Below are 24,336 nucleotides of genomic sequence, written 5' to 3' on the forward strand. Positions count from 1 at the left end.
TATGCTTAAGAAGAGGTACATTCTTTGACTTCTTCTTAAGCACATTTCTTAACTCCTTTTCTTCTAAGTAAAGTGCTTACTAAATGCTTTTTCATTCATTCATTCATTTCTTCTGAAGCCTTCTCTAAACTTAAAAAAAAAAAGTTTCCTTAACTTTTTTTTTACTTCTTGGATGTAAACTATTACTGCCCTCCCCAGTTTCTTTTCAGTTTTACTGCCAACCAATTTAGAAATCCATTTCAGAACTTCTTGTAACTCTTTGGCTGAGGACTATCTCCCCATATTGCCATTTCCCCTAACAGGAAAGGGATTGGGAGACTCTGGGATAAAGAAACCATTTTAAACTTACCCCAGCAGCCCCTGTGCTCTATACAGAACAGCAATTGCTGTGCTGGCTAGAGAATTCTGAGAAGATCCTGTGACCTTTCTGCCAGTAACATATCACAACATAGTCTCTTTCTCAGACCTCTCTAAATACAGATAAGACAAGCATGCTCATTTATATTCATAGTGCTGACTACCCATTTAGGGGGCAATATGATATTCCCTCATTTATCCAGTAAGTATATGGACACCAAATTTCTGCACAGCCAGCCAGCTCTATTGGGAATCAATAATCAAAGAAAAGGAAATTTGAGGGCTTGCTCATACAAAATGTTGAAGACCATCTAAAATAAGATGCAGTTTAAGAAAAATAATTTCATTTACAAAAAAATATATATATAGTGCAAAGTATGAGCATGGAAAGGAAGAGTTAGCAGGTGGATGGGTTTGGGTCAAATGGAAAGAATACTAGTCTGGGAGTCAGGAGATACGTGTTGGAGTCTCAGCCGTAACTAAAGTTATGATTTTGGGGAGATCATTTATCTTTGTGAACATCAGATGCTCCCTCTTCTGTAAAATTGTGATTTTAACTTTACAAAGCTAAATTTTAGCTTTATAAAGTACTTCATTCACAATAAATCTCTGAGGTGGGTAAAACGAGTAGGATTAGGGTCATTTTAAAGATGAAAGAAGCTAACCAGTGATAATAATAATGATATCTTTTCTTTAGGGGTTTAAGGTTTACAAACAACTTTATGAAAATTCCTTTTCATCCTCTTAGTAACTCATTTTGTAAATGAGAAAAGTGAATCTGAAAGTGGTCAGGGAATTTGCTTCAAGTCACACTGACAATAGTTATCTGAGGATAGATTCAAAACCAGGTCCCTTTACTCCAAGTCAAATGCTATATTTGTTGCTTAATCATTGAATCTTCTAGTTCTGACATTTTATATTTCAAGAAGTTGATGAATTCCATCAGATTTCTTTCCTTAGAAAGATGTGAATGTGGAGGCTATATTTTCAGGTTTTGAGTAACTATTTTCTTATATATAAGAGAAGAATTAGTAGATTGTGTGTGTGTGTGTGTGTGTATGTGTGTGTGTGTGTTTAGAGAGAAAGAGAGAAAATAGAAAAATATAGTCTATCATATACAGAATATAATGTGGTATATGAAAAGGAATGTGAAGCATTTTAGGAAATCACATTTATTTAAAAACAAAAATATCAAGGAAATAAAAACAAAACCCATCAGGAACAATAGCAAAAAAAGTCTGTCTCACAGAATAATGAGACCTGGGTTAAATCAATTTGCCATGACATCCATTAGATTGGAAGTTCCTTGAGGGCAGAGACTGTATTTTATCTCTTTTTGTATCCCCAGTACTTAGCACAGTTCCTGGCACATAGTAGGTACTTAATAAATACTTATTTATAAGGATCAGAAACTTAGAGCTAGAAGGAATGTTAGACATTATTCCAGTCCCCTCATTTTATAGGTACAGAAACTGATGATGATGGAGTTTAAGAGTGAATCGATAAAAGTCACAAAACTTATTTTCTATGTGCTGATCACTAGCCTTTCCCTGACTCTCAGTTTTCTCATTGGTGTAATGAAGTATAATGAAATTTGCCTTCCCTATTTGAGAGGAGTAAAAAGAGGAAGGCAGGGTTAGCTTTATGGAAGAGATTAGGATAGAAGGAATTTTAAAAAATCAATTTTCCTTTGGAAGATGATTCCTACTCATCTTCCTGAAGCTCATGAGGGATTATTGTAATTATTATTGTGTTATGTTTCTTTTATTTTTTTTCTGGGAAGCATATGAATTTGATCCTCAATGTCTCCTTTCAGTCTGCAAGATGAATGTACATCGGCGCTGTGAAACAAATGTCGCACCCAACTGTGGGGTTGATGCCAGGGGGATTGCCAAAGTGCTGGCTGACCTGGGAGTCACTCCAGATAAAATCACCAACAGTGGCCAGAGGAGGAAAAAGGTAAATTTGGTGCTGCTCTGAGTCTTTTCAAGGCTGATGCCTTTCCCTTATAGAAAATAGGAAAATGGGACTCAGGAAGCCCCCTTATTGTAGGCTCAGAGATTTACAGCATTTATTTGAAATAAGTCTGCTTTTTTTAAAAAAAGGAAGAAAGAAAGAATATTTCACCACAAGCCTGTCTCAGTCATTGTTTTATTTTTCACTGATGTGAAGCAAAAGCTTGTCAAGAAACAATCTAAGCTTAAAGAGCAAACTTTGAAATTTTCTCTAGGAGAAAGGGAGGAAAATCTACCATTAAAACCCATGCCCTCAGATCGGTATAAGATCAGCAATAGGGGATGGAATCCACCAGTGGCATTGCTTTAATAAAGATAAATGTCAAAAACAAAGCAAACAAACCCCTAAAGCCCAGAACAACATACTTTTCTAAAGGGAAAGGAAAATAGAAACAGGATAGTGTCGGAATGCAGCTACCCATGACATGGTCAAAATTCCATGACATGAAACATCTGTGTATTTTTCCAGAGAATCCAATTTGATCTCCATGAGTATGAAATTCTAAATGCAATAGGAAAAGATCCCTTTGTTAGTTATCCTTCAGGGGAATGTGTATGTCCACACATATATATGTCTATTATGGATATATGTATGCATTACATAGATTATGTACATTTATATATATTTAAAATTTAAAAGCTTAAAACTGTAACAAGATTCTTGGGACATTAGTCATACATACATGCATGTATATGTATACACACACTTGATATGTATGTATATGTAGAGGTACACAGCATATATGCCATATGCATCACATATCAACATGATATGTTATATATATTATAACATGTATATATGTATATGACAGATTCATAATATATATTTTTTAATTAATCAGGGCCCACAGATGTAAGTTATTTCTCCAAGGCTATAGCAGCAATTTTGTGTCTGAGGTCTTCTCTAACCTTGGCTTCCTGCCTAAAAGTTTTCAGAAATCTTTGAAAAGCTGGTTATGAGAAAAGTGGAAGCAAGTTAATTGAACTATAAATCTTGGGACGGGGAAGTGATTTCCTTCAGCCAGTCCTTTATCATGCTGGCTATAGGCAGAAAATTAAGAGGACTTCCATCTAACTTTCCAGAATAATCTACACTAGTACCATTCTTATAGCCCAAGGGACTGAGTTTGACCAGAAAAGCAAGAGAACCCCCAATCTCTTCTTAATTATTAGAGCTTACTTAAAGGGACCATTCATTTCCCAGACAACATCTGGCAGTAGATGCTGCCTGACCTCTTTCCAAAGTGACTCTCAAAAATGCTTTGACTTTTGGCTGTGGAAGGATCCATACCTTTTGCTTTCCTTCCTAAAACATGTTTTCCAATTTTTTTTTCTTTTAAAAAGTATTGTTGCAAAAGCTAAATGGAAAATGCTGCTCTTACTGGGGAAATTGCTACATGTTTAACTATGATCTACTCTTTCCCTACTTCTCATTTCAATAGCCATCAACAGGAATGGGGCTGGATTGAAGTCCTAAGGAGCCGAAGGAGTCAGAAGTTATTATGCCAGCCAGTACATATTTTTAATCATTTTTTTTCAGTTATCAAGCAACTTTCCCCAAGAAAATGAAAAGAAAAAAAGAAAAATAAAACTATTTTCACAAATATAAATAGTGAAGGAAAACAAATTTCTATGCTGGTCAAATTTAAAACTATATATTTCATTCTGTATTGTGATTCTATCATTTCTCTATCTGGAAATGGTTAACGTGTTTCATCATCTTATCTCTGGAATCATGATTGATTATTATAAAAATCAGACTTCTTAAGTCTTCAAAATTGTTTATTTTTTTCAAAGATGATGTTATAGTGTCACTTATTGTGTTGCTTCTTGTCACTTCACTCTCCATCAGTCTGTATGAGACTTCCCATATTTCTTTAAAACCATTCCTGTCATCATTTCTTACAGCACAGGGGTCTTTTGTTATATTCATATGTCCTAATTTATTCACAAGTACCTGAGTTATAGACTCTCTTTAGTTTCCATTTGCTCACCATCACAAAAAGATAAATGAAATTTTTATTCATACAAATTACCAAATTAGATATTTATATAAATTGAAATTTATATAAATTAGATAGATAAATATTTTTGTACATATACAATTTTTTCCAGCCAGTATATTCTTTGTGTGTGTGTGTGTGTGTGTATGTATGTTGCCCAATGAGGCAACTAGGGTTAAGTGATTTGCCTAGAGTCACACAGCTAGTAAGTATTGAATGTCTCAAGTCAGATTTGAACTCAGGTCTTCCTGAGGGCTAGTGTACCATCTAGTTTCCCCTCCAGGCAGTATATTCTTAAGGCCACAGTCAAATGAATGTCTAGGATGGAAATAAGAACAAAGTAGAGTCTTTCACTAAAGACTTCCTTTTTTCCCCTTTCTTGTGCCAGAAATAATATAACAAAATAATTTTATTATTGATTAGAATACAATATAAAAGGGGGCAGCTAGGGGGCGCAATGGATAGAGCACCAGTCCTGAATTCAGGAGGACCCGAGTTCAAATCTGATCTCAGACACTTAACATTTCCTAGCTGTGTGACCCTGGGCAAGTCACTTAACCCCAGCGGGGGGAGGGGGAGGGAGAAGAATACAATATAAAAATGACATAAAAAATACAGATTTCTGCACAACTCTAGTGCCCCTCCAGGATCTGGGGTTCAGCCAAATATCCTGGGTTATTGTAAGACCTGTTGGAAAGAGGCCAGCATGGATCATTTTAGCAGTTGACATAGCCAAAAATAAGGGCTTATGATTATGATATTTTTACCACTTGAATTTCATTGAATGCAAACACTGAAAAATAGTTTAGTCTTCTTGTTTCTGTTATTTTCAGAATGATTGCCAGAACTCAACTTAGCATGAAAGATTAGGGGGGAACAAGGCTCCTGTAGTATGGAAAACTGGGTAACTTCTCAGCTGTAAACCTAAGTTTTGACTCCTCAATTGATGGGTCTCTCCTTAGGCCAGTTCCTTGCCACCACAAAATGAACTGCTATAAATGTTCTTGTCCATATGGGTCCTTTCCCTCTTTCCTTGATCTCTTTGAGGTGTACTGACACACATATCTGACAATACTTACGTTATCCTGGGCAGGTCATTTAAGACTCAGCGTTCTAGGTAACTCTTAGAATATAAGTTTCAGAGAAGATACTAACTTGTTTTGGCAGAAGAACTTTGCTCATCCTGAACTTCCCTATATTAATAATTTCACAGATCTGATTCTTTTCCCTATCCTAAGTACCAATCTCACAAATCTATTATGAAGATTAAATGAATTCCTGGTCTTGAACTATTTCATAAATTTCTATATATAAGCTATTACAATATAAAATTTAAAAATCAACAAAATAAAATTATTTTATTTAAATTAAATACATAATTTTGATAAAATTTAAGTAAATTAATAAAAAATTAACAGTACAAAGTAGTATAAAATTATGGCCAAATGAATAAATAGACCATGTTCTAGGAATTCAGAGAGAGGATAGAAATCACTTCTAACCTAGGTAATCTGGGAAAACTTCACAGAGCAAACATTTGAAATTGACTTCAAAGCATGGATGGGATCAAAATAATCAGAGAATCATACAAATACTTGGAAATTCTTCTCCTCTCCTCTCCTCTCCTCTCCTTTCTTCTTCTCCCCTTTGTTTTTCCTCTCCTCTCTTTTCTCTCTTTTTTCCTCTCCTTTCCTCTGTTTCTCCATATCTCTCCTTTTCTGTCTCTGTGTGTGTGTGTGTGTCTCTCTCTCTCTTCTTAAGGAGAGTGGGAGCCTTTTGAGATCACAGCCTTTAAAGTAAATTATGATTTGGAAAGTACACTGTCTTTCAGCCGCTTTGTTGAGTTGGGACCAGAGACTTCCTAGTTAACCATGTGTTTGTCTGTGTGTCTATGCTCTCAGCTAATTGCAGGTGCTGAGTCTCAGCAGCCAGTCCCTGGAAGTTCCCCATCTGAAGAAGATCGATCCAAGTCAGCGCCCACCTCCCCTTGTGATCAAGGTGAGAAGCTGTGATGCTCTTCCTTCAATTTCAAATGGTACTTTTAGGGTGCCAGCTTGTTATAATCTTTTTTTCAAAAAGGTGCTTCGCATATAGAGTAGGATCACAGTAAGTAGTACATTTAATTGAATGTGATTTGGAAACCTAAACCCTATTTCCTCAAAGTAAACTTCTGAGGAAGATCTCCATATTCCTTTTTCTCATTCAGTCATTCAACAGTGATTTCTGAAGGCTTCCTGTGTGCAAGGCACTGAATTATGAAGCCCTTCTTGAGTGACTGTGCCTTTTCTAAAGTTCCTCTGTGGCAGTGTTGAGAAGCAAAACATCCTCTAGGTTTATGGTCCTTTCCTTCCTATCTTTTCTCCTGTGACTAGCGGGCTATGGGTACAGCCGCTTTGCCCATCTGTAATCTTTCCTCCCACCATCTGTATCCATTTTCCACTAAATTTCCTATGTCTGGGTCCTCCTCACCACCAGACCATCCCATTCTTTCTCATTGTAACTCTTTATCTTGGAATTAGAATTGGAATAGGCCAAGGATAGAGGGAGGTGGAGAATCACATGTCTGAGTATCTTAAGCAAATATGGTTGTGGGAACCATGTTGGGCTATGATAGGGAGGTCAGCTTCAATCTTGAGGGCCACAGGCTTTATAGCTGGGAGAGATCCTCAAGTTTGCCTCTTTGAACTAGAACATGAATTCAAGTCTTCTGATTCCACATTCAGTGTTCTTTCATTTCCATTCCACTCTTGTTTGTAAATTCACGAGGACTTGACTTATCCTGAGAAAATATCAGGATGCTATGGTTTCAGTAGGCTTGGGATTGTTAAATATTTAAATATCATAGAAATGACATTTATTCATTCATCCAATTCATTCAATCACATGCTTACTGTTGGTTGATGTTGTTTCATGTCATCAGGGAAGTGATGTCATGTTATGCAAATGAATTGGATTTAAGTGAGGGAGGTCTGTGCAGAGTCATCTGCTCACTTTCCCCTCCAGAGCCAACTGGGTTTAGTGGTCAGATATAGCTCAGGAAGATTGGAGATGGCCCTGGGTGCAATGGGAGACTTTGGGCTTTTTAAGCTAAGGTCCCAGTTTGGCAATGACAAATCAGTGATGAAGGCTAGGTAAGAAATGAGACAGAGAATGTACTCTTTTATCTACTCAAAAAATATGTCCATTAGGAGGGGAAACCCTCAGAGTTTCTGACCAAAACAATTGCTATTGTGGACAACAAAGACCAAGCAGGCTTGGCCAGTCAGTGAGAGCCAGATTTGAATTTAAGGCTTGTTCTTTAAGAAAAGAAACCTAGAGCCAGACCCCAAGAGATGAAGCTAGCTGTGTTGCTCAGTGGGGTAGCTCCTTCTCACAGAGGTTGTTGTTTGTCCTTCATTCTTGGAGATGGCCATGACATCAGGGAGGTGATGCCGTGACATGCAAGTGAATTGGATTTGAGTGAGGGAGGGCTGGGCAAGGTCACCTGCTTCACTTTGTCCTCCAAAACTACCAGGTTCATTTAGTTTTTATTTATATTTTTATCTATCTATTTTTGACCAGGTAAAAAGGACATTTTTGCTTCATTTATTTCTTACTTAACTTTAATCATTGAATAGGTAGTTGAGATTCATTAAAGACCTTAGCTAATAAAGACCAAGACTACTGTGTAGCAAGAACAGAGTTGAATACTGGAAGCTCTAGAAGTTTACATGAGATACTGGCCCTGCCCTCATAGTGCTTAAGGGAAGTATTTGCTTTTTCTCAATAATATTAACAAAAAACTTCACCTTTTGCCTTTTCAAATCACTGTCCTTTATTTCTTTTCTCATTAGTCTGTGAGATAAGAAGAGCCAATGGTTCATTACTGTTCCCATTATACAGATCAGGACACTAGAGCCCATACAAGGGAAGGGACTTAAGAGTCGCACATTGAGCAAAAGTGAGAGTAGAACCCCAACTTCTTGGCTCAGTGTAGCCTAACCTCAGGATAAATCCTATGGATGTGATTATTTATAACCTTACCTTAGTTTCTAATGAGAAACTAATTTCAACTTGCTAACCAAAAGGAAATGAATTAGTTCTTCCTTCAGTGCTGGGGAATACCAGGAAATGAAGGCCTTGGAAGACTGAAAATAATTTTTAATTTAATAAATACTATACCTGGGGCTTTGGAATGAATGAGTGATCTCTGGGACGATGTGCATGTTTTATCATATGACTTTTATAAGATATCCCCAAGAGAAGCCTCAGGGTATATTGAAGAGATGGCACAATTTAGTCAGACGACTTGGGTTGAGAAAGTGGCTCTGCTGCTTGCTAACCCTGGGACTATCAACATATTACTTCATCTCTATAAATAAAGAGGTTGGACCAGTTCTTAGGGCTTTGTAAAAAAAAAAAAAAAGGTAAGGATGCTTTGGGCAATCTAATAAAATATAAAGGCTCCTTAGAATGCGTAAAGTAATGTACATACTATTATAAAGGAAATCTGCCATTTTGAAATATAATTATCAAAAAAAATTTAAAGGAAGTTCACAAACCTTCAGGTTAAGAACTTCTGGGACAGGTAATTTCTAAGGTCCCTTTCAACTTTCTGTGCATTGAATTCATGAATGAGTTCCTAGAACCAATCTATGGTTTTATTTTAAAAAATCATTTATAATGATTAGGGCGTGTTTTGGGAAGAACACTGGGTAGGTAAGAATTAGGAGACGTGATTGTGGGGACTGGGCTAATTTATTATATGACTTTGGACGAGATACTTTGGTTCTGAGGTTCACTTTTCTCATCTGTCAAGTGAAGATATTAATGTCTACCTGGTTAAGGTGAAGATAGAGAGGAAAAATAGAATTGAATAATAAAAAGTAGTAGTATACATGCCAGTCATTATTAATCTCATACCTTATCCTAAATTAATGAAATGTCACCTTCCAGAAGCTATTCAGGCTTCAGCATTTAACACTGTGCTAGTACCATGTGTTTTCTGGGAGTTTTTCTTTGTGAGACTTGCTTTTGTGTGACAGTAAGAAGAGGTTGACTCAGATTCATTTGGAGACAGGAAGCTATGGGTTCAGGGAGGACTATCACTTTAATGAGAGCTATTCTTTTGTCCTCAACTCCACATACCAAGGGTATCAGAAGCATCATGGTTTAGTGGAAGAGTCTTGGGTTTGAAGCCCAGCGAATCACTTAGAGCTGTGTAACTTTGCAAAAGTCACACCTTCCTTGGGCTTCAGTTTCCTCATCTTTAAAATGGGGACATTGGATGAGATAATCTCTAAGATCTCTTCTAGCTCTTACATTTTGTGACCTATACTTACAGAATCAATTTCTGTGTTCTGATGTATCTATGTAGACACATTCTGATTTTTTCAATAGCCCCCGATGATTTCCAAATCAGCAGGATAAATTCTAGGGGAAAAGCAAGCAAACAATTTTTTTTTTTTTATCTACTCATTTAGACCTTTGGATGAAAAGCCACAGAGATCCTTTCATCTGAGGGGTATCTTGCAGAAGCAAAGCCTTATCTTGATTCCAAAGAGTTAATAATTCTATCTACCCCATCCAGTAATCCTATTTATTCATCGATATATTTTGAAATCAGATTATGCTGAAGATGTCCATTTCTGCACAGTCTAGTGTGTGCCTTTAGTTAATGAGTAGCTAATGATAAAGCTTCTTCAAATATAAAAGGTCAAAGGATTAACTAGTGTTATCATATACATATAATACACGTCATATATTCTAACAGAGAGAGAAAGACAATTTGTTCTTGCAAAATCTTCTAAATGTGTAGAAGGATTCCTACCGTGTCTGAGATAATCTCCTATATGTTCAAACACACTTGGGGAGGATTCTATTGTTTGTAATCATAAGTCATTGCTCATCTTCCAGAGAAGTCCTTATTGTCAAATAAGTAATTAGGGCAAATTCAGAAATAGAGCAAAACAAAGATAGAGATGACACCTCTTTAAGAATAGGAATATCAGCTGTAATTTGCTGTTCTTAGTAATTATGGTCATTCTTGTCACTATTTTTAGATCCTAGAATAGGATCTACCAAGCTTGTTACTTTGGGGTTGTCACAAGATTCTGAGGTCTACCTGGAGCTCATCTTGTCTTCCTATAGAGGATACCATGCTAGGCTCTCTACAAAATGTGATACTGTCCAATGTCCCTGTGCATTATAAATCTAGGGTCTAAATAAATCAACAGGTACAACACTGGGTCTATGGCAAGATTTGAGAAGAGAGTAAGAAAGGAGATCTGGGGTGTGGAGGAGAAAGGGAGGAAAGGAAAAAACTTGAACATTAGAAGGAAAAGGAGACCATGGAATTCTCTGCTTAATCCCATGATTTTTCATCCTTGTTTTCAGAAATCAAAGAACTTGAAAACAACATTAGAAAGGCCTTGTCATTTGACAACCGAGGGGAGGAACACCGGGCAGCATCATCAACAGATGGTCAACTGGCCAGCCCCGGAGAGAATGGCGAGATCCGACAGAGTCAGACGAAGCGGATGGGCCTGGAAGAGTTCAACTTCATCAAGGTGTTAGGCAAAGGAAGCTTTGGAAAGGTATGTAGTGTCAATGATTCTTATGAGTTTACTTAACCAAGGTGTTCAATTTAGTTCAACAAGCATTTATTAGGGACTCACTGTATTCAAGGCATTATTGCCTCATTTATATTCTCTAATGTTGGGTTACCTGGGTTCAAATAGGTCCTGTGAAGTTTCCTTCCTATTATAGCCAGCTGGATAATCTTAGTCACATCGGATTAATAGTTTTCTTCTCTTAACTCTTAGAGGTTTTTTGTGTCTGTCTGTTTTAGTAATGGCCAAATGAGATAAATGATATAAAAACATTTTGGAAAGTTAAAGAATGTGTGTGTGTGGAGAGACAGGCAGAGAGAGAGAGAGAGAAATAAAGAGAATATTTTATTTTATATATATATATATATATATATGTACACACACATATTTATTTACACATGTGTATGTGTGCATAGACAGAGAACACACACATATATGCACACACATATATGGGTATGTGTATATATGTTAATGTATATGTATACATACACAGACATATTCTGGCCTTTTCTCTTTTTTTTCCTTCACCTATATCTCTTCATCCTTTCTTATCTTCTGTTCCTCCTTCTTCTTTTTGCTTAGTCGGAGGTCTTGCTTTTAATTCATTCTTAAATTTTTAATCTTTAATTCTTAAAATGAGCTCTATGAATTATGATTGTCTCTTAAGTGGGTCTATCTGACAAGCCTAAATCAATGTTAGCTTCATTTTGTCTACATCAAAGCATATGTATCATCCATTTCCCCCTTCTTTCTATGTTGGGTTCTGGCCTGATTACTGTGTGAAGCATGTTACAAAGAGAGATCCCTTTCTTTTGTGAGTTTGTGGTTTAAAGTAAATCAAAAACGCTTCAACACTGCTCTCTGCATACTAGGAACACCAATAATCCAAAGGTCTTAAAGGAAGGAGAGGAATACTGTCCATGTGTTGGTTAGATAATCTATAGAGGATTAATGGAAAGACATGAACAAGAATCCTGTAAGCATGTGGAAGGATTGTGATTTGCAGTAGGAGAAAGATTGCCCACAAGGATGAGACCATGGATCCATCCAAAGCAATAAACCAGTGTCCTCAGCTTAGGCTTTCCTTTGATCTTTCCCAAATGGGTGAACACAAGAATAGGTGATATAGCTTCAATGTCTCATTTGTATAATGCATATTATAACGTATATGATAATGTGTCAATCTTCAGGAGGGTACTATAATATAAAGACACACATATATGTGTGTGTCTATATCTCTATAGAGAAATGAATAGATAGATAATTATTATTTTAGATGGAAGGCAGGAAGGGTGAAGGAAAACGAGAAATAGAGAATTTGAACTCCAACCCTTGACTTCCTCCATAACTCAACACCTGGACTTAATCTGGGGTCATCATGCATCTCTCTGAAACAAGAATTGCACAGGGAGTTAATGGGAATTGACCATTCAGAAATCTAAAGAGCAGAGACACTGAAGCTCTGGAGACAAGCAAACTAGCCTTGGAAGATCAAGAGGAAACATGTTATGGCAAGCCCTGGATACTTGAACATTTTACTATGTAGGTCAGCTGACTTCTTGACATATGGCCCTGTTCCATGTCTTTCCCATTGACCAACTCAAAGAGAATGAATGTGTACAATTGCTCCAGGGTATTTGGAATTATTTTTTCCAGGTCCTTTACCTCCCTCTATCTGATCCTTAAATCTTAGGGGCAGGGCCAGAATGATAATTCCTAAAGTTGCTACATTCTTTTATTTTATTTATTCTTTTTTTTTTTTTTTTCAAAACAAGCTTTTAAAAAGCTAAAAAAGACCTGGACCAAAGTTCCGAGGCCATGTGAGAATTTTGCTAGAAACTGGACTTCCTCATTCTAAGCATGTGATACCAACATTATGGAGGGAAAATTAAGCAATTCAAGGTTTCCATATAGTAAAGACAGAATGTGTGTGAGAATCATATAAGTCTATCTCCTATATTTACTTTATTTTAAAATTTTATTAAAGCTTTTTATTTTCAAAACATATACATGGATAATTTTTCAACATTAACCTTTGCAAAACCTTGTATTCCAATTTTCCCTCCCCTTCTCCTATCCCTTCCCCTAGATGGCAAATAATCCAATATATGTTATGCATACATATGTATACAAGTATCTTGCTGCACAAGAAAAATCAAATCAAACAGGAAAAAATAAAAAAGAAAATAAAATGCAAGCAAACAACAACAAAAGGAGTGAAAATGCTATGTTGTGAACCACATTCAGTTCCAACAGTCCTCTCTCTGGGTGTAGATGGCTCTCTTCATAACAAAATCATTGGATTATCCCCTGTATTTTTAGAGGAAAAAACACAGTTCAAGTTGAAACCAATTTTAAAGTGTGTGGGTTTTATGTAAGTAATCAAAGTGTTTTCAGGCAAGCATCATGGATTCCCTAATTAGGTTTTAAAGTTCTTGGATTCAGTTGGATAATAGCCATGGAATTTTATGATTCAAATGTGAATAAAAAAAACCTCTTTTACCTGCTATATAAAAGTTGTACCGTGTATACCTGCTATATAAAAAGGGGGGAAAGGCAAGGTTTGGAGGGATTCAAATCCCAATACTCACTAGCTGTTCGAACCTTTTTGAGGGTTTTCTTTTCTGTCAAATGGAGAAAATAATCTTTGGATTATCAGTTTTACATGATTGTTGTGAGGAAAATGTTTTATGAAAACTGTGGTGCTATACAAATGAGAATTAAATAAATAAAATCAGTATGATTAATTTTTGCTTATATGATAAAACATTGTTTATTTATAAAGAAATATGGTCACATATCATTGGCTGATGTGGGTTTTTACCTGGGTATCTGGATGTAGAAATGCTTTAATGGAAATATTTTGCTTGATTTCAGGTCATGCTAGCTGAACTCAAGGGCAAAGATGAGGTATATGCTGTGAAGGTCTTAAAGAAAGATGTCATTCTTCAGGATGATGATGTAGATTGCACAATGACAGAAAAGAGGATTTTAGCTCTAGCACGAAAACACCCCTACCTAACACAACTCTACTGCTGCTTCCAGACTAAGGTAGGGTCAGCAAGTTTGATGACTGTCTCCTTAGAGAGGGTGGGATACCAGAATGGTGAATTTCAGGTGAAAAAGCAGTTAAAGTATCACTGTGTACTCTGTCTATAAAGAATTTATGAAAATAGTGGATTATTTCTTTGAAAAGAACAGTGTAACCTTGGAAACAATTTTTCTTTAAGAGCAGAGTTGGTCTAATTAACTGTATGGAAATGAAGGGATTCTGGCAACAGCTAAACTCCCTTGTGGTAGAACTGGGCCATGTAGTGTGGCTGAACTCCTGGTCTAATGGAAGAGACACTGGGTTAGGATGCAAATGACCTCGGATCCAGTCCCAGTCCTGCTGCTGGCTTACTTTGGGATCTCAGAGAAGTTCATGAGCCTCCTTGGGATACAGTTTCTTCACTAGTCTGGCAAAAATGTCATTAAACCTATCTGACCCATTTCCTCTGAGGAAAATTCCTAATGAGGAATGGTCATAGAAGTGAAAATGTTTTATAAATTATAATACCAATACATTATAATTGGAGCATTATTCAATGCTATAACATACTGAAGGTACCAGAAGATGGCAGTAAAGAAGCAAAGATATTATGGACTGATTGGCCATGTAAGTTGTAGTAAGTAGAAAATGAAAATTTCAAGCTCGTAGAACTCTTTTTCTATTCAACTCAAGAGTGAGTTTGAAATTTGGTAAATAGTGGGGAAAGTACTAAATTAGGTTGTATGACTTTGGCTAGTGTTCATTTTCTTTTTCTGCAAAGGAGTGGGAGGTATAGTTCATATTAATTGAGGCTCATCCCCCATATATCTCTGGTGGGGGGAATGTATAAATAGGGGTGGGTAGGGGAAATAACTACAATCTTGGCAACAAGAACTTTCTAACTCTGGTGTGTCTGTGTGCACTTGGAAATTTGTTTTGAATATAGAATTGTGTCAGATGCCTCTAATTGTATTTATGAAAGCAAAGAAGCAAAAGGAACGTGGAGATTAAGGGACTTTTTTCTGCTCCCCTGTGTATCACCCTTAACCGCCTTGTTGTGACTTCTGTGGTAAATTTCTACTGTCCTTTTACAACCACTGCTCACCTTTCCAATGTTATGGTAAACCATCTTTCCACCACCCATTTCATACTAGCACTAGACTACAGAGTACAGATGGACTTCACATAACACACACAGTCTTGAAAAGTTGCAAGCAATAACATTCTTGTAAAATGAATCATTTTTTGAAATTCACTGCGTATACAGTATACTTTATACTTAGCTTAAAAGTCTAAAGGAGATTAAAAGAACCTCATGATGAATCCTTTTATAAAGCAAATAATCACCATATAATTCATCTCTTTTTTGGTAAATATGAATTTTTTATATCAGTCAGCAATGGGGTAGAAAGAACAGTAGATTTGGAGCCGCAGGAGACGGTGATATAGGAGAAAAGCCATTGGGTTTTAAATCCGAAGATTAAGATGTGGATTCCAATTTCAACTCTGCTGTTTATTGTCTGTTTGACTTTGGGCAAATCACTTATCCAAAGTAGACATCAATTTCCTCCTTTGTGAATAGGAAGGGTCGATTTGAAAGCTTCTCAGTACCTTTTAGCTTTGGGTCTTATGATGCTGTTTGCTGAGTTCCTGCTTTTTGCCCAACACTGAGATTTTAAGGAGAGAAGATTAAAAGAAGTATTTTTCATTGAACATATAGTCTAGGTCAGAGGTCTATACAATACTCCCCAGTGCAGGCCTAAGTCAGATTAAAATGTAATTGGGAAATGTTTAACAAAATGACAGAAAACACAATGTAACATAGATAATGTTAATTTGTAATTTTTCTTAAGTCAGTAGGCTGCATTCAGGGTTCTGAATTTGACACTACTCCTCTAAGGGACTGAGGAGATTTAAAAAAACAACATAAGTGTTTCCTAGGTGACGTAATGCATAAAGTTCTGAGTTTGGAGTCAAGGAGATTTGAGTTCAAATCGAGCTTCAGACATATACCAGCTATGATATCCCGGGCAAGTTATCTATTTGCCTTTGTTTGCCTCAGCTTCCTTGTCTGTAAAATGGGGAGAATAATAGTACCTATATCCCAGGGGTTATTGTGAGAATCAAAAGAGAAATAATTGTAAAATACTTAGTACAGTGTCTGGCACATTGTAAATTCCACATAAGTGTTAACTGTTGTTGTTATTATTATTATTATTAAATAGAATAGGTAAGCCCCAGCAGGAAGCCCTCCTGAACATTCTGTGAATTCTTTAGACTTCATGAAGTTCTTATGAAATCTTTGTTGTTACTCATTCACATTAGTTCCAGCAACTAAGTTTATACCTTTAACTCATTTTGAGTTGATTAGATTTTTTAAAAAAAATCCAAGAAGTTCAACAGAAATGAGAAATAATCTCAGAATCATTTCTACAGAAAGACATCTTGGTATCCGTGGGCCCCTTCAGGGAACCACATGATGCCAGGAATGACAGCAAACAGAGACAGGAGCGGGACAGTAAGAAGCTTCTGGGCCAAGCTGGGATAGGTAAGAATATGAGCAAAGAACTGGACCAGTGGCAGTGGCAGAGAGTTCTCTAGACCAAGCCAAAGATTGGGTTCAAGACAGGATCTGTGGGCATCAGAAGTAGTGGATGATGGATGAGGAGCATCCCTGAACTTCACCCATCAGCGGTATTGTGAGTCATATGGACTGTGAAGGTCTAGTAGTTGTGGTGATGACAGTGGAGGACTAGAAACCAAAAGTAATTACTTTTTGAGAGAAGGGTTTTAAATATCCTTGGGTTAGAGCTTTAAGTTTGGAGAGATGCATAGGTCCACCATAAGTTGATCTTTTCTTGTTGGGTCTTTAGGGCAGTATTCTAAATTGGTTGAGTTGGATAGATCCTGGAGAAGGAGGTGGAGAAAGGGGGGGGGGAGAAGGAGGGAGGAAGAAAAGGAGGGAGGGAAGAAAGGAGATGTCTTCACTATTTATGGAGTCAGATAAAAGTCTTTTGCATGTTTTAGTCATGTGAAATAAATTATATTCTATATTTGGTGTTTAGTCTGGCTCTTGAAGGGGAGCTTAGAGTCCTTTTCTCATCCTTGTATAACCCTAAACAACAGCCAGATTCTTATATTCTCTTAGAAGAGTCAAATTATATTTTTCTTTTTCTTTTTTTAAAATTTCCCCCAGTTACATGTAAATCAACTTCATTTTTGTTATACATATATGTTCATGTGTATATATATATATATATATATGTGTGTGTGTGTGTTCATTTTTTACATATTTCCATATGAATCATGTTGGGAGAGAAAAATCAGAACAAAAGGAAAATAACACAAGAAAAAAAAAACAGGAGAAAAAATGAACAGAACATGTGTTGATTTATATTGAGTAATATAATAATAGCTCTCTCTCTAAATGTGAATGATGTTTTCCATCCAAAGTTTATTGACATTGCCTTGGATTATTGAACTGCTGAGAAGAATCGAGTCTCCCGTAATTGATCATTACATAGTCTTGTTGTTGCTGTACATAATGTTTTTCTGGTTCTGCTTATTTCACTCAGCATCAATTCATATAAATTTTTCCAGGCTTTTCTAAAATCAGCTTGTTCATCATTTTTTAATAGAACAATGATATTCCATTACTTTCATATAACATCTTCTTCAGCCATTCCCCAGTTGGTGGGCATCTGCTCATTTTCCACTTCTATGAGCCATTTTTTGATGGTACCAAGAGCTATGGACAAACATGAATTGAATTCTGATATTCCATGGGAAAATCTAGATTGGCCTTAAGCTAAAGAGGTTTGTTGGTCCTGGAGGGATTCCAGATTTATATTTCTTCCTCTACTTGGAAAAATTACTTTATCTTCATTTGTTTAAATTCTTCCTTTCCTCCAAGCAAAGGAATAGGAACCACCTCCATAGTTAAATCTCTCTTACCTAATAATCTGATAATCCTAAATTTAGGATTCCCTGACTGAAAATTATCTCCATAATAATCACATTATATTGCAATGCTTTGCTTGAATTTTCCCTTGGCCTTTACCCTTTCCGCTTTATAGCATATTTGTTTCATATATGGAGTATACACTAGATAGTGGGCTTCTTGAGGGGGGGAACTGTGTATTGGTTCATTTTTTTACGTCTGAGGCCTGGCATAGTCCCTTCCACATAATGTGTAAATTTTTTAAAAATTAAATCCTTGTTGTTGTTCTGTCATTTCAGTCATATATGACTCTTTATGATCTCAGATGGAGTTTTCTTGGCAAATATATTGGAATGGGTTTCCATTTCCTTCTCTGGCTCATTTTATAGATGAATAAATAGAGGTAAGCAGGATTAAGTGACTAGCCCAGGATGACACAGGTAATAATTGTCAGAGACTGGATTTTAACTCAAGTCTTCCTGATTCCAGGCCTTGCACTCTAACCACTGCACTACCTAGCTGCCCTGACATTTACATTTACAAAAAATGACATTTAAAAGGCATTCATTTTCAAATATTTGAATCACTATCCTGAATTTATAAAGGGATTTAGGTTTTTTTTTTATTTTGTTTTGTTTTAAAGTTTGCTTTATTCCACAAGTTAGAACATTAATATGGTGATGGAAAGAACATTGGACCTAGGATCAAAAGCCCTGGGAGCAAAGCCTGGTTCTGCATAAATGTTCTGCCTATGCAATAATAAGTAATTCACGTCAATTCTCTGAACCTGATTTGTAAAATAGGAATATTGATAATTAAATATGCATTTTAAATAATCCTCACAGGGTTATGAGGAAGGCACATAAAAATGGGAGTTTTGTTATTCTGATCATGAGAAGAAGTGTGATAGTTATTTAGTGAGACTGAAAAATAGTCACAGAGGGATTCAAGGTGAAACTGGATAATTCCTTCTTGGAGATACTTTAGAAAGATGAATTTGTGCCTCGGATGCAAAATTGGCTAGGTGGCTCTTGAGCTGCCTTCTAATTCCCATTAGAGTTAGAATTTTTTTACTATATAGAACTTTTTGACTATATAGGACCAAGGGTTCAGTAGTATAGTTCAAATATTAAATAATCAGCAACTTCACAGGGTGTGGAATGAGACATATGTTTTGGACATGACCAATGTGGGAATATGCTTTATGAATATGTGTTATAAGATTTGTTTTTCTTTCTTCTTCTTCTTCTTCTTCTTCTTCTTCTTCTTCTTCTTCTTCTTCTTCTTCTTCTTCTTCTTCTTCTTCTTCTTCTTCTTCTTCTTCTTCTCCTTCTTCTTCTTCTTTTTCTTCTTCTTCTTCTTCTTCTTCTTCTTCTTCTTCTTCTTCTTCTCCTTCTTCTTCTTCTTTTTCTTCTTCTTCTCCTTCTTCTTCTTCTTCTTCTTCTTCTTCTTCTTCTTCTTCTTCTTCTTCTTCTTCTTCTTCTTCTTCTTCTTCTTCTTCTTCTTCTTCTTTTTTGAAAGTTGGGAGTGGTTGGAGGGAGAGGAGAGATTTTTGTTAATTAAAAAAATAAAATTTAATGTAAAAAGCTTTTAAAAATACTAAAAGAGCTAAGAAAAAAGTGTCTTGGGGAGTGGTGAGAGTTCAGTCAGAGAAGACTTCATGGAGAAGGTGAACCTTGGGTAAGGCCTTGAAGAATGAATGAGATTTATATAAAGAAGATGTAATGGGAAGACATTCTAACATGAATAAGGTGGAGGGAGGGAGGAGAAGACCTTATTGTCCTGGCTACATCTCATTACTCTTGGACTTACCTTTCCTCTGCCAGGTATGTACCTTTCCCACCCTGAACTTGGTTTTGACCTGGATGCTGTCATCTCATTAAAGAAAGCAAACATTTGCTTTCAATCCTATTAAGATTTCTTTCACTCTTGTTTGTTTATCACACACAAGGTAATAATCATGTTAAGTGCAGATTTAATTATTTGAGGGGGATTATTTTATTTAAAAATGAAGGAATAAATGTCACCTAGGAAAACATTTCTTTGAGAATTCTCCTCCCCATTGCGTAAGTCTGAGTGCTGAGAAGTCACTATGTTCACTGAGCCCGGCTCCCTGGCTAAGCCTCAAAGGGAGCAGGTGCCGAGCTTGTCCCATTCTGCTCCATGAGAATCTTGGAGGTCAATTATATAAGCCCACTGACATTGGCCTGGAGGACTGGTATTATATTTAGTCCCTGCAGGGAACTAATGACCATTAAAAAATGGGGGATCTGTTTGTGAGGAAGACCATTTAGCTCCACTTTTCTCTCAGGGTCTAGAAGAGGAGAAAACAAATGAAATATCACCAATTTTCCAGAACTAATTAATAGATATGGCAGTGATCACTGTGCTAGTAAAACTCCAGCAAATGCATGTATGTATGTATGTGTGAAAGAGTAATATAGAAATAGCTAAAATAGACTCATCTATATGTCATCCTCTCACTAATATGTGAGCATGCATATGAATAAATATAACAAAGATGTACATGAGAATATGAAGATACATATACACTAATGTGTATATATATGTGTGTGTGTGATGGACAGCTGTGTAATATGCATGTATATATGTATATATTTTTGAAGATATATATATTATATATATATTAATATCTGTATATATGCATATACCTCTCTGTGAGAATATATACACACATGCATATATTTACACAACTTTATATACATAATACACTTGCACAGTTGTTTAAATAGGTGTATATTTACATATATCTATAAATATCTATACCTATATTTACAACTGAGATCTATCAGGATCCCAGATGGACCCTGAGCTGAGCCTTTCAGTTTTTGGTAGCCTTAGGGATTGGAGGTAGCTGGAAACTCAAAAACTCTCTCTCAACCTAATTCTAACCGTCTATTTCAAGTTCTTTACCCATTTTGATTTCCAAGAAGCAAATTGTAGTTGGCAATGGATTCCCCGTCTTTTTGCAGTTTCCCAGACCCTTTTTTCCCCAGAATGTAATTTGGGGGAGATAAGAGGAGCAGGAGCAGGAAAAGGAAGGGGAGTCAGAGAAGCAACAGATCCAATAGCGTCAGCAGTTCCTGAATAGCTGGGAGAGTACTGTGATTAACAACAGGGTGAAACTTTTAAAATTGTCAGTAATCTTGGATTTAGCATAAGAAGAAAGCTTAGAGGTCATCTGGTCCATTTCCTCTCTATCCCTTATTTTTAGATGAGCAAACTGAGACCTAGGGAGGTAAAAGGACTTGCTCCAATGCCCCCAAACATGGCAGAGCTGGTGCTTGACCCCTCAGCCTCCAGATACCCTCTCTTTTCTTTGAACTGCATTTCTTTGTGATTTTATGTTCAGAATTTTTGAGTACTCCATATGTGCATCAGAGCTCAGAGCTTTGTGGGAAAGTAGGAACAATGATAAAAATGGGGAGAAGAGAAGAGAAATTTTTACTTCAGTGAAGAGTTAGTTGCTTGTTTCTTCTTCCTGGGGGAAATGGATTATGGACATAGTAAATTTGTTTTTGTTGTTATAGGAAATTCAATTCTCAGACATAATTAGAATAATACAGCACTTATGTCTTAGGACCTCATGGCTATAATCCTAATCAAATTGATCCACAAAACTTGCCATAAATAAATATAGGCGTGCTTTTTTATTATTTATAATTGCAATTGCAATGTAATTTTGTTCCTAAATTGTTGTGTGTGTGTGTGTATGTGTGTGTTAGTGTGTGTATGTGTATGTGCATGTGTCTATATGGGGGGGGGATTGATTCCCTCTAAGGGCTGTACATCTTAGATTTAACAGTTCTGAGGACCCAGCAAGAAAATGGAGAATAAGTCCCCTGTGATTCTCACTTGGAGAACTTCCCTCACTGCTATGGGGGAGGAGGGAGAGTAACATCAAATGGAAAAATCCTTAAAAAGCAACAAGAAGGATGTTTTCAAATGAGTTAAATTTCAATAATCTTTTTGTGCTGTACTGCAATGACAAGGAAAAAATGTAGTTTAAATGAACTCTAGTATTTATTTTGACTGTTGGCTTTGAAGAATAGCAAATATGCTAAATATAAACACACACACACACACACACACACACACACACACACACACACAACAATCAGCTGTATGGATGGACCCATTACTTGATTTGGGGAAATTTTCATTTTAATTTGTGTTTATGTTCTGAGAAATGCATATTTTAGGTTATATCAAAAAATCATATTAAAGCCCTATTTTGATGCCTTATTGAGGTGTGGATAAGGCCCTGCTTTCTTAAGTACAGTGCCAGGGAATCAATAATTCTTCTGGTTTCTACTAATATGGAAGGCATTGTAGAAAGACGGGCCTGGCATTAACCCATGTATTTTTATTCCAGGGACCACCAGACTAGCCAAGGTTGTCCACCAAGGGATGCCTTTTTTTAAACCTACAATGAGCCATGAAAACTGTTTACTAAAATGTAAAGTAGATATGAGCTGCGTGGGTTAATAATAATGATGATGATTACAGTAGTTAGCATTTATACAGTGCTTTAGAGTTTACAAAACTTTTCACATGTCATTATCACTTGAGCCTCACAACAGCCCTGTGAGATAGTTGCTATTATTATCCTCATTTTAAAGATGAGAAAACTGAGGTCCAAAGCCAATGAGTGTCTGAGGCAAGACTTGAACTCTTCCTTCCAGTCTTCAAGTCTTCCTAATTCATACCAGCACTCTCTCCTCTGGGCACTTAACTTCCCCTGTCATGAGAGAGTGACAATCTCAAGGCAATTACAAATCTTCTTAAAGAATCAAAATATTCTAAGAATTCACTTCCATTGGATTATGGAAGGTTTCTCTTTCAACACAGTTCAATAAATACAGCAAGCATCTCCTAAGCACTGACTGTGTACGAGGCACTTCAGTAAGAGTAAAAAAAGTCTCTCCCCTCAAAAAGCTACCACTCAGCTGAAAAAACAAACTATATACAGAAAAGTAAATGCAAAATACATGATATAGAACTCCTACTGAATTTTTAAACTACCCCATAGATTTGAAATAAATGCTAAGAAGTTACAGAGCAAGGTAGTTACAGGGTAGGGGCAAAAGTAGAGCTTACTGGGAATAACTGGAAAAATCACAAAAATTCTTCTTGTAGAAGGTGGTATTTGAGCTAAATCTTAAAGGCTTAAGTGGCTTGCTTAGGGTTACACAACTAGCAAATATCTGAGACCACATTTGAACTCATGAGGATGAGTCTTCTTGATTCCAAGTCCAGTGCTTTATCCACTATATCAACTAGCTGTCTATTCCTGACAAATCGGGTTTGCTTGTTGCAATGACCAGTACTTACTCCCACTTTTCCTTAGGATCCCATAGCCTTTCTCGGACAAAAGTGTGAAGGTGACATGAGTCATGACTCAAGTTTTAGCATTACAAAGTTGCAACATTATGTGGTTTGCCTTTTTGTGCATGAAATCAAGTCTTGATTGTGAATCCAAGGAAAAATCAGAATGAATTTATTTTTCTAGCGTAGGTCCCCTTAATAAAATCAAAATCACCAGGGGGTGAACATTAGCCATCAAGACATAACATATAGGGACAGAACTGGGGCCTGGGACTATATATGAAGGCAAAAAGGGGTCCTAGATCCAACACAAAAGGGTCCAATAATGTTCAGGGAGCAAGAATAGGTCCCAGATTGATAGCTCTGTCTTTCATGCTTGAGAACAGGGTTAAATATCCAGGGGAAATTAAGGGGACCTTTGTTTAAGATTGACAGATTAGGGAAAGGACAGCCTGAGGCTATGCTAAAGAAGAAGCAGTAACAGAAGCAGACAGCAGCTGTATAGCTATGACCCTAGCAACAAAGCATATCTAGCCTCTAGCCCGTATGAAACTTGTAGAGGAATAACCAGATTAGGGAGTTCTGACCAAGAGAGAATCTAAAGTTTAATCACTCTCAACCTTCAGTGGCTTCACTGAAGGTGATTGGGTCTAGCTGCATTCTATTGAAGTTCCAACCAGGCAAGCCAACAATTGTACTGTTCAGATCTAAATCCCAGTCAGGAGTTTGTAAAGCTCAGGTCAGGTGAGGGGGAGTCAGACTTTTCCCTGGATCGTACTGCTTTTGATATCCTCAAAGCTTGCAGCTACTCAGTTTTAGCTGCCTTAGAGATACTTGAAGAACATAATACTCTGTCCTTGGAGAAATCAGCAGAAAAATCCAAGAATACAAATAGGACCAATCAAGATTCAGATATTCCCTCCAGAAGTACTCAGCCTAGTCCTAGAACATGAAGTCTGAAGTTAGTAAGTCTGGAAGAATGGAATAAATAAAACAAAACAAAACAAATCACACAAATAAAAAAAACTAATAACAATAACAACAACAACAA

The 24,336-nt window shown here is 36.5% G+C and overlaps 1 protein-coding gene across 1 annotated transcript in view; it reads left to right on the forward strand.

Annotated features, from left to right (window-relative positions):
• PRKCE (protein kinase C epsilon) overlaps positions 1-24,336 on the forward strand; it is a gene marked incomplete in the record, with an annotated part of 664,757 nt that overhangs the window by 427,168 nt on the left and 213,253 nt on the right. The window contains 4 exon segments of the mRNA XM_074286727.1: positions 2,174-2,316; positions 6,277-6,373; positions 10,751-10,950; positions 13,843-14,016. Of these exon segments, the coding sequence (XP_074142828.1) occupies positions 2,174-2,316; positions 6,277-6,373; positions 10,751-10,950; positions 13,843-14,016 (614 nt within the window).

The sequence above is a fragment of the Sminthopsis crassicaudata genome, chromosome 2, assembly GCF_048593235.1.
Source record: "Sminthopsis crassicaudata isolate SCR6 chromosome 2, ASM4859323v1, whole genome shotgun sequence".
Taxonomy (NCBI): Eukaryota; Metazoa; Chordata; class Mammalia; order Dasyuromorphia; family Dasyuridae; genus Sminthopsis; species Sminthopsis crassicaudata.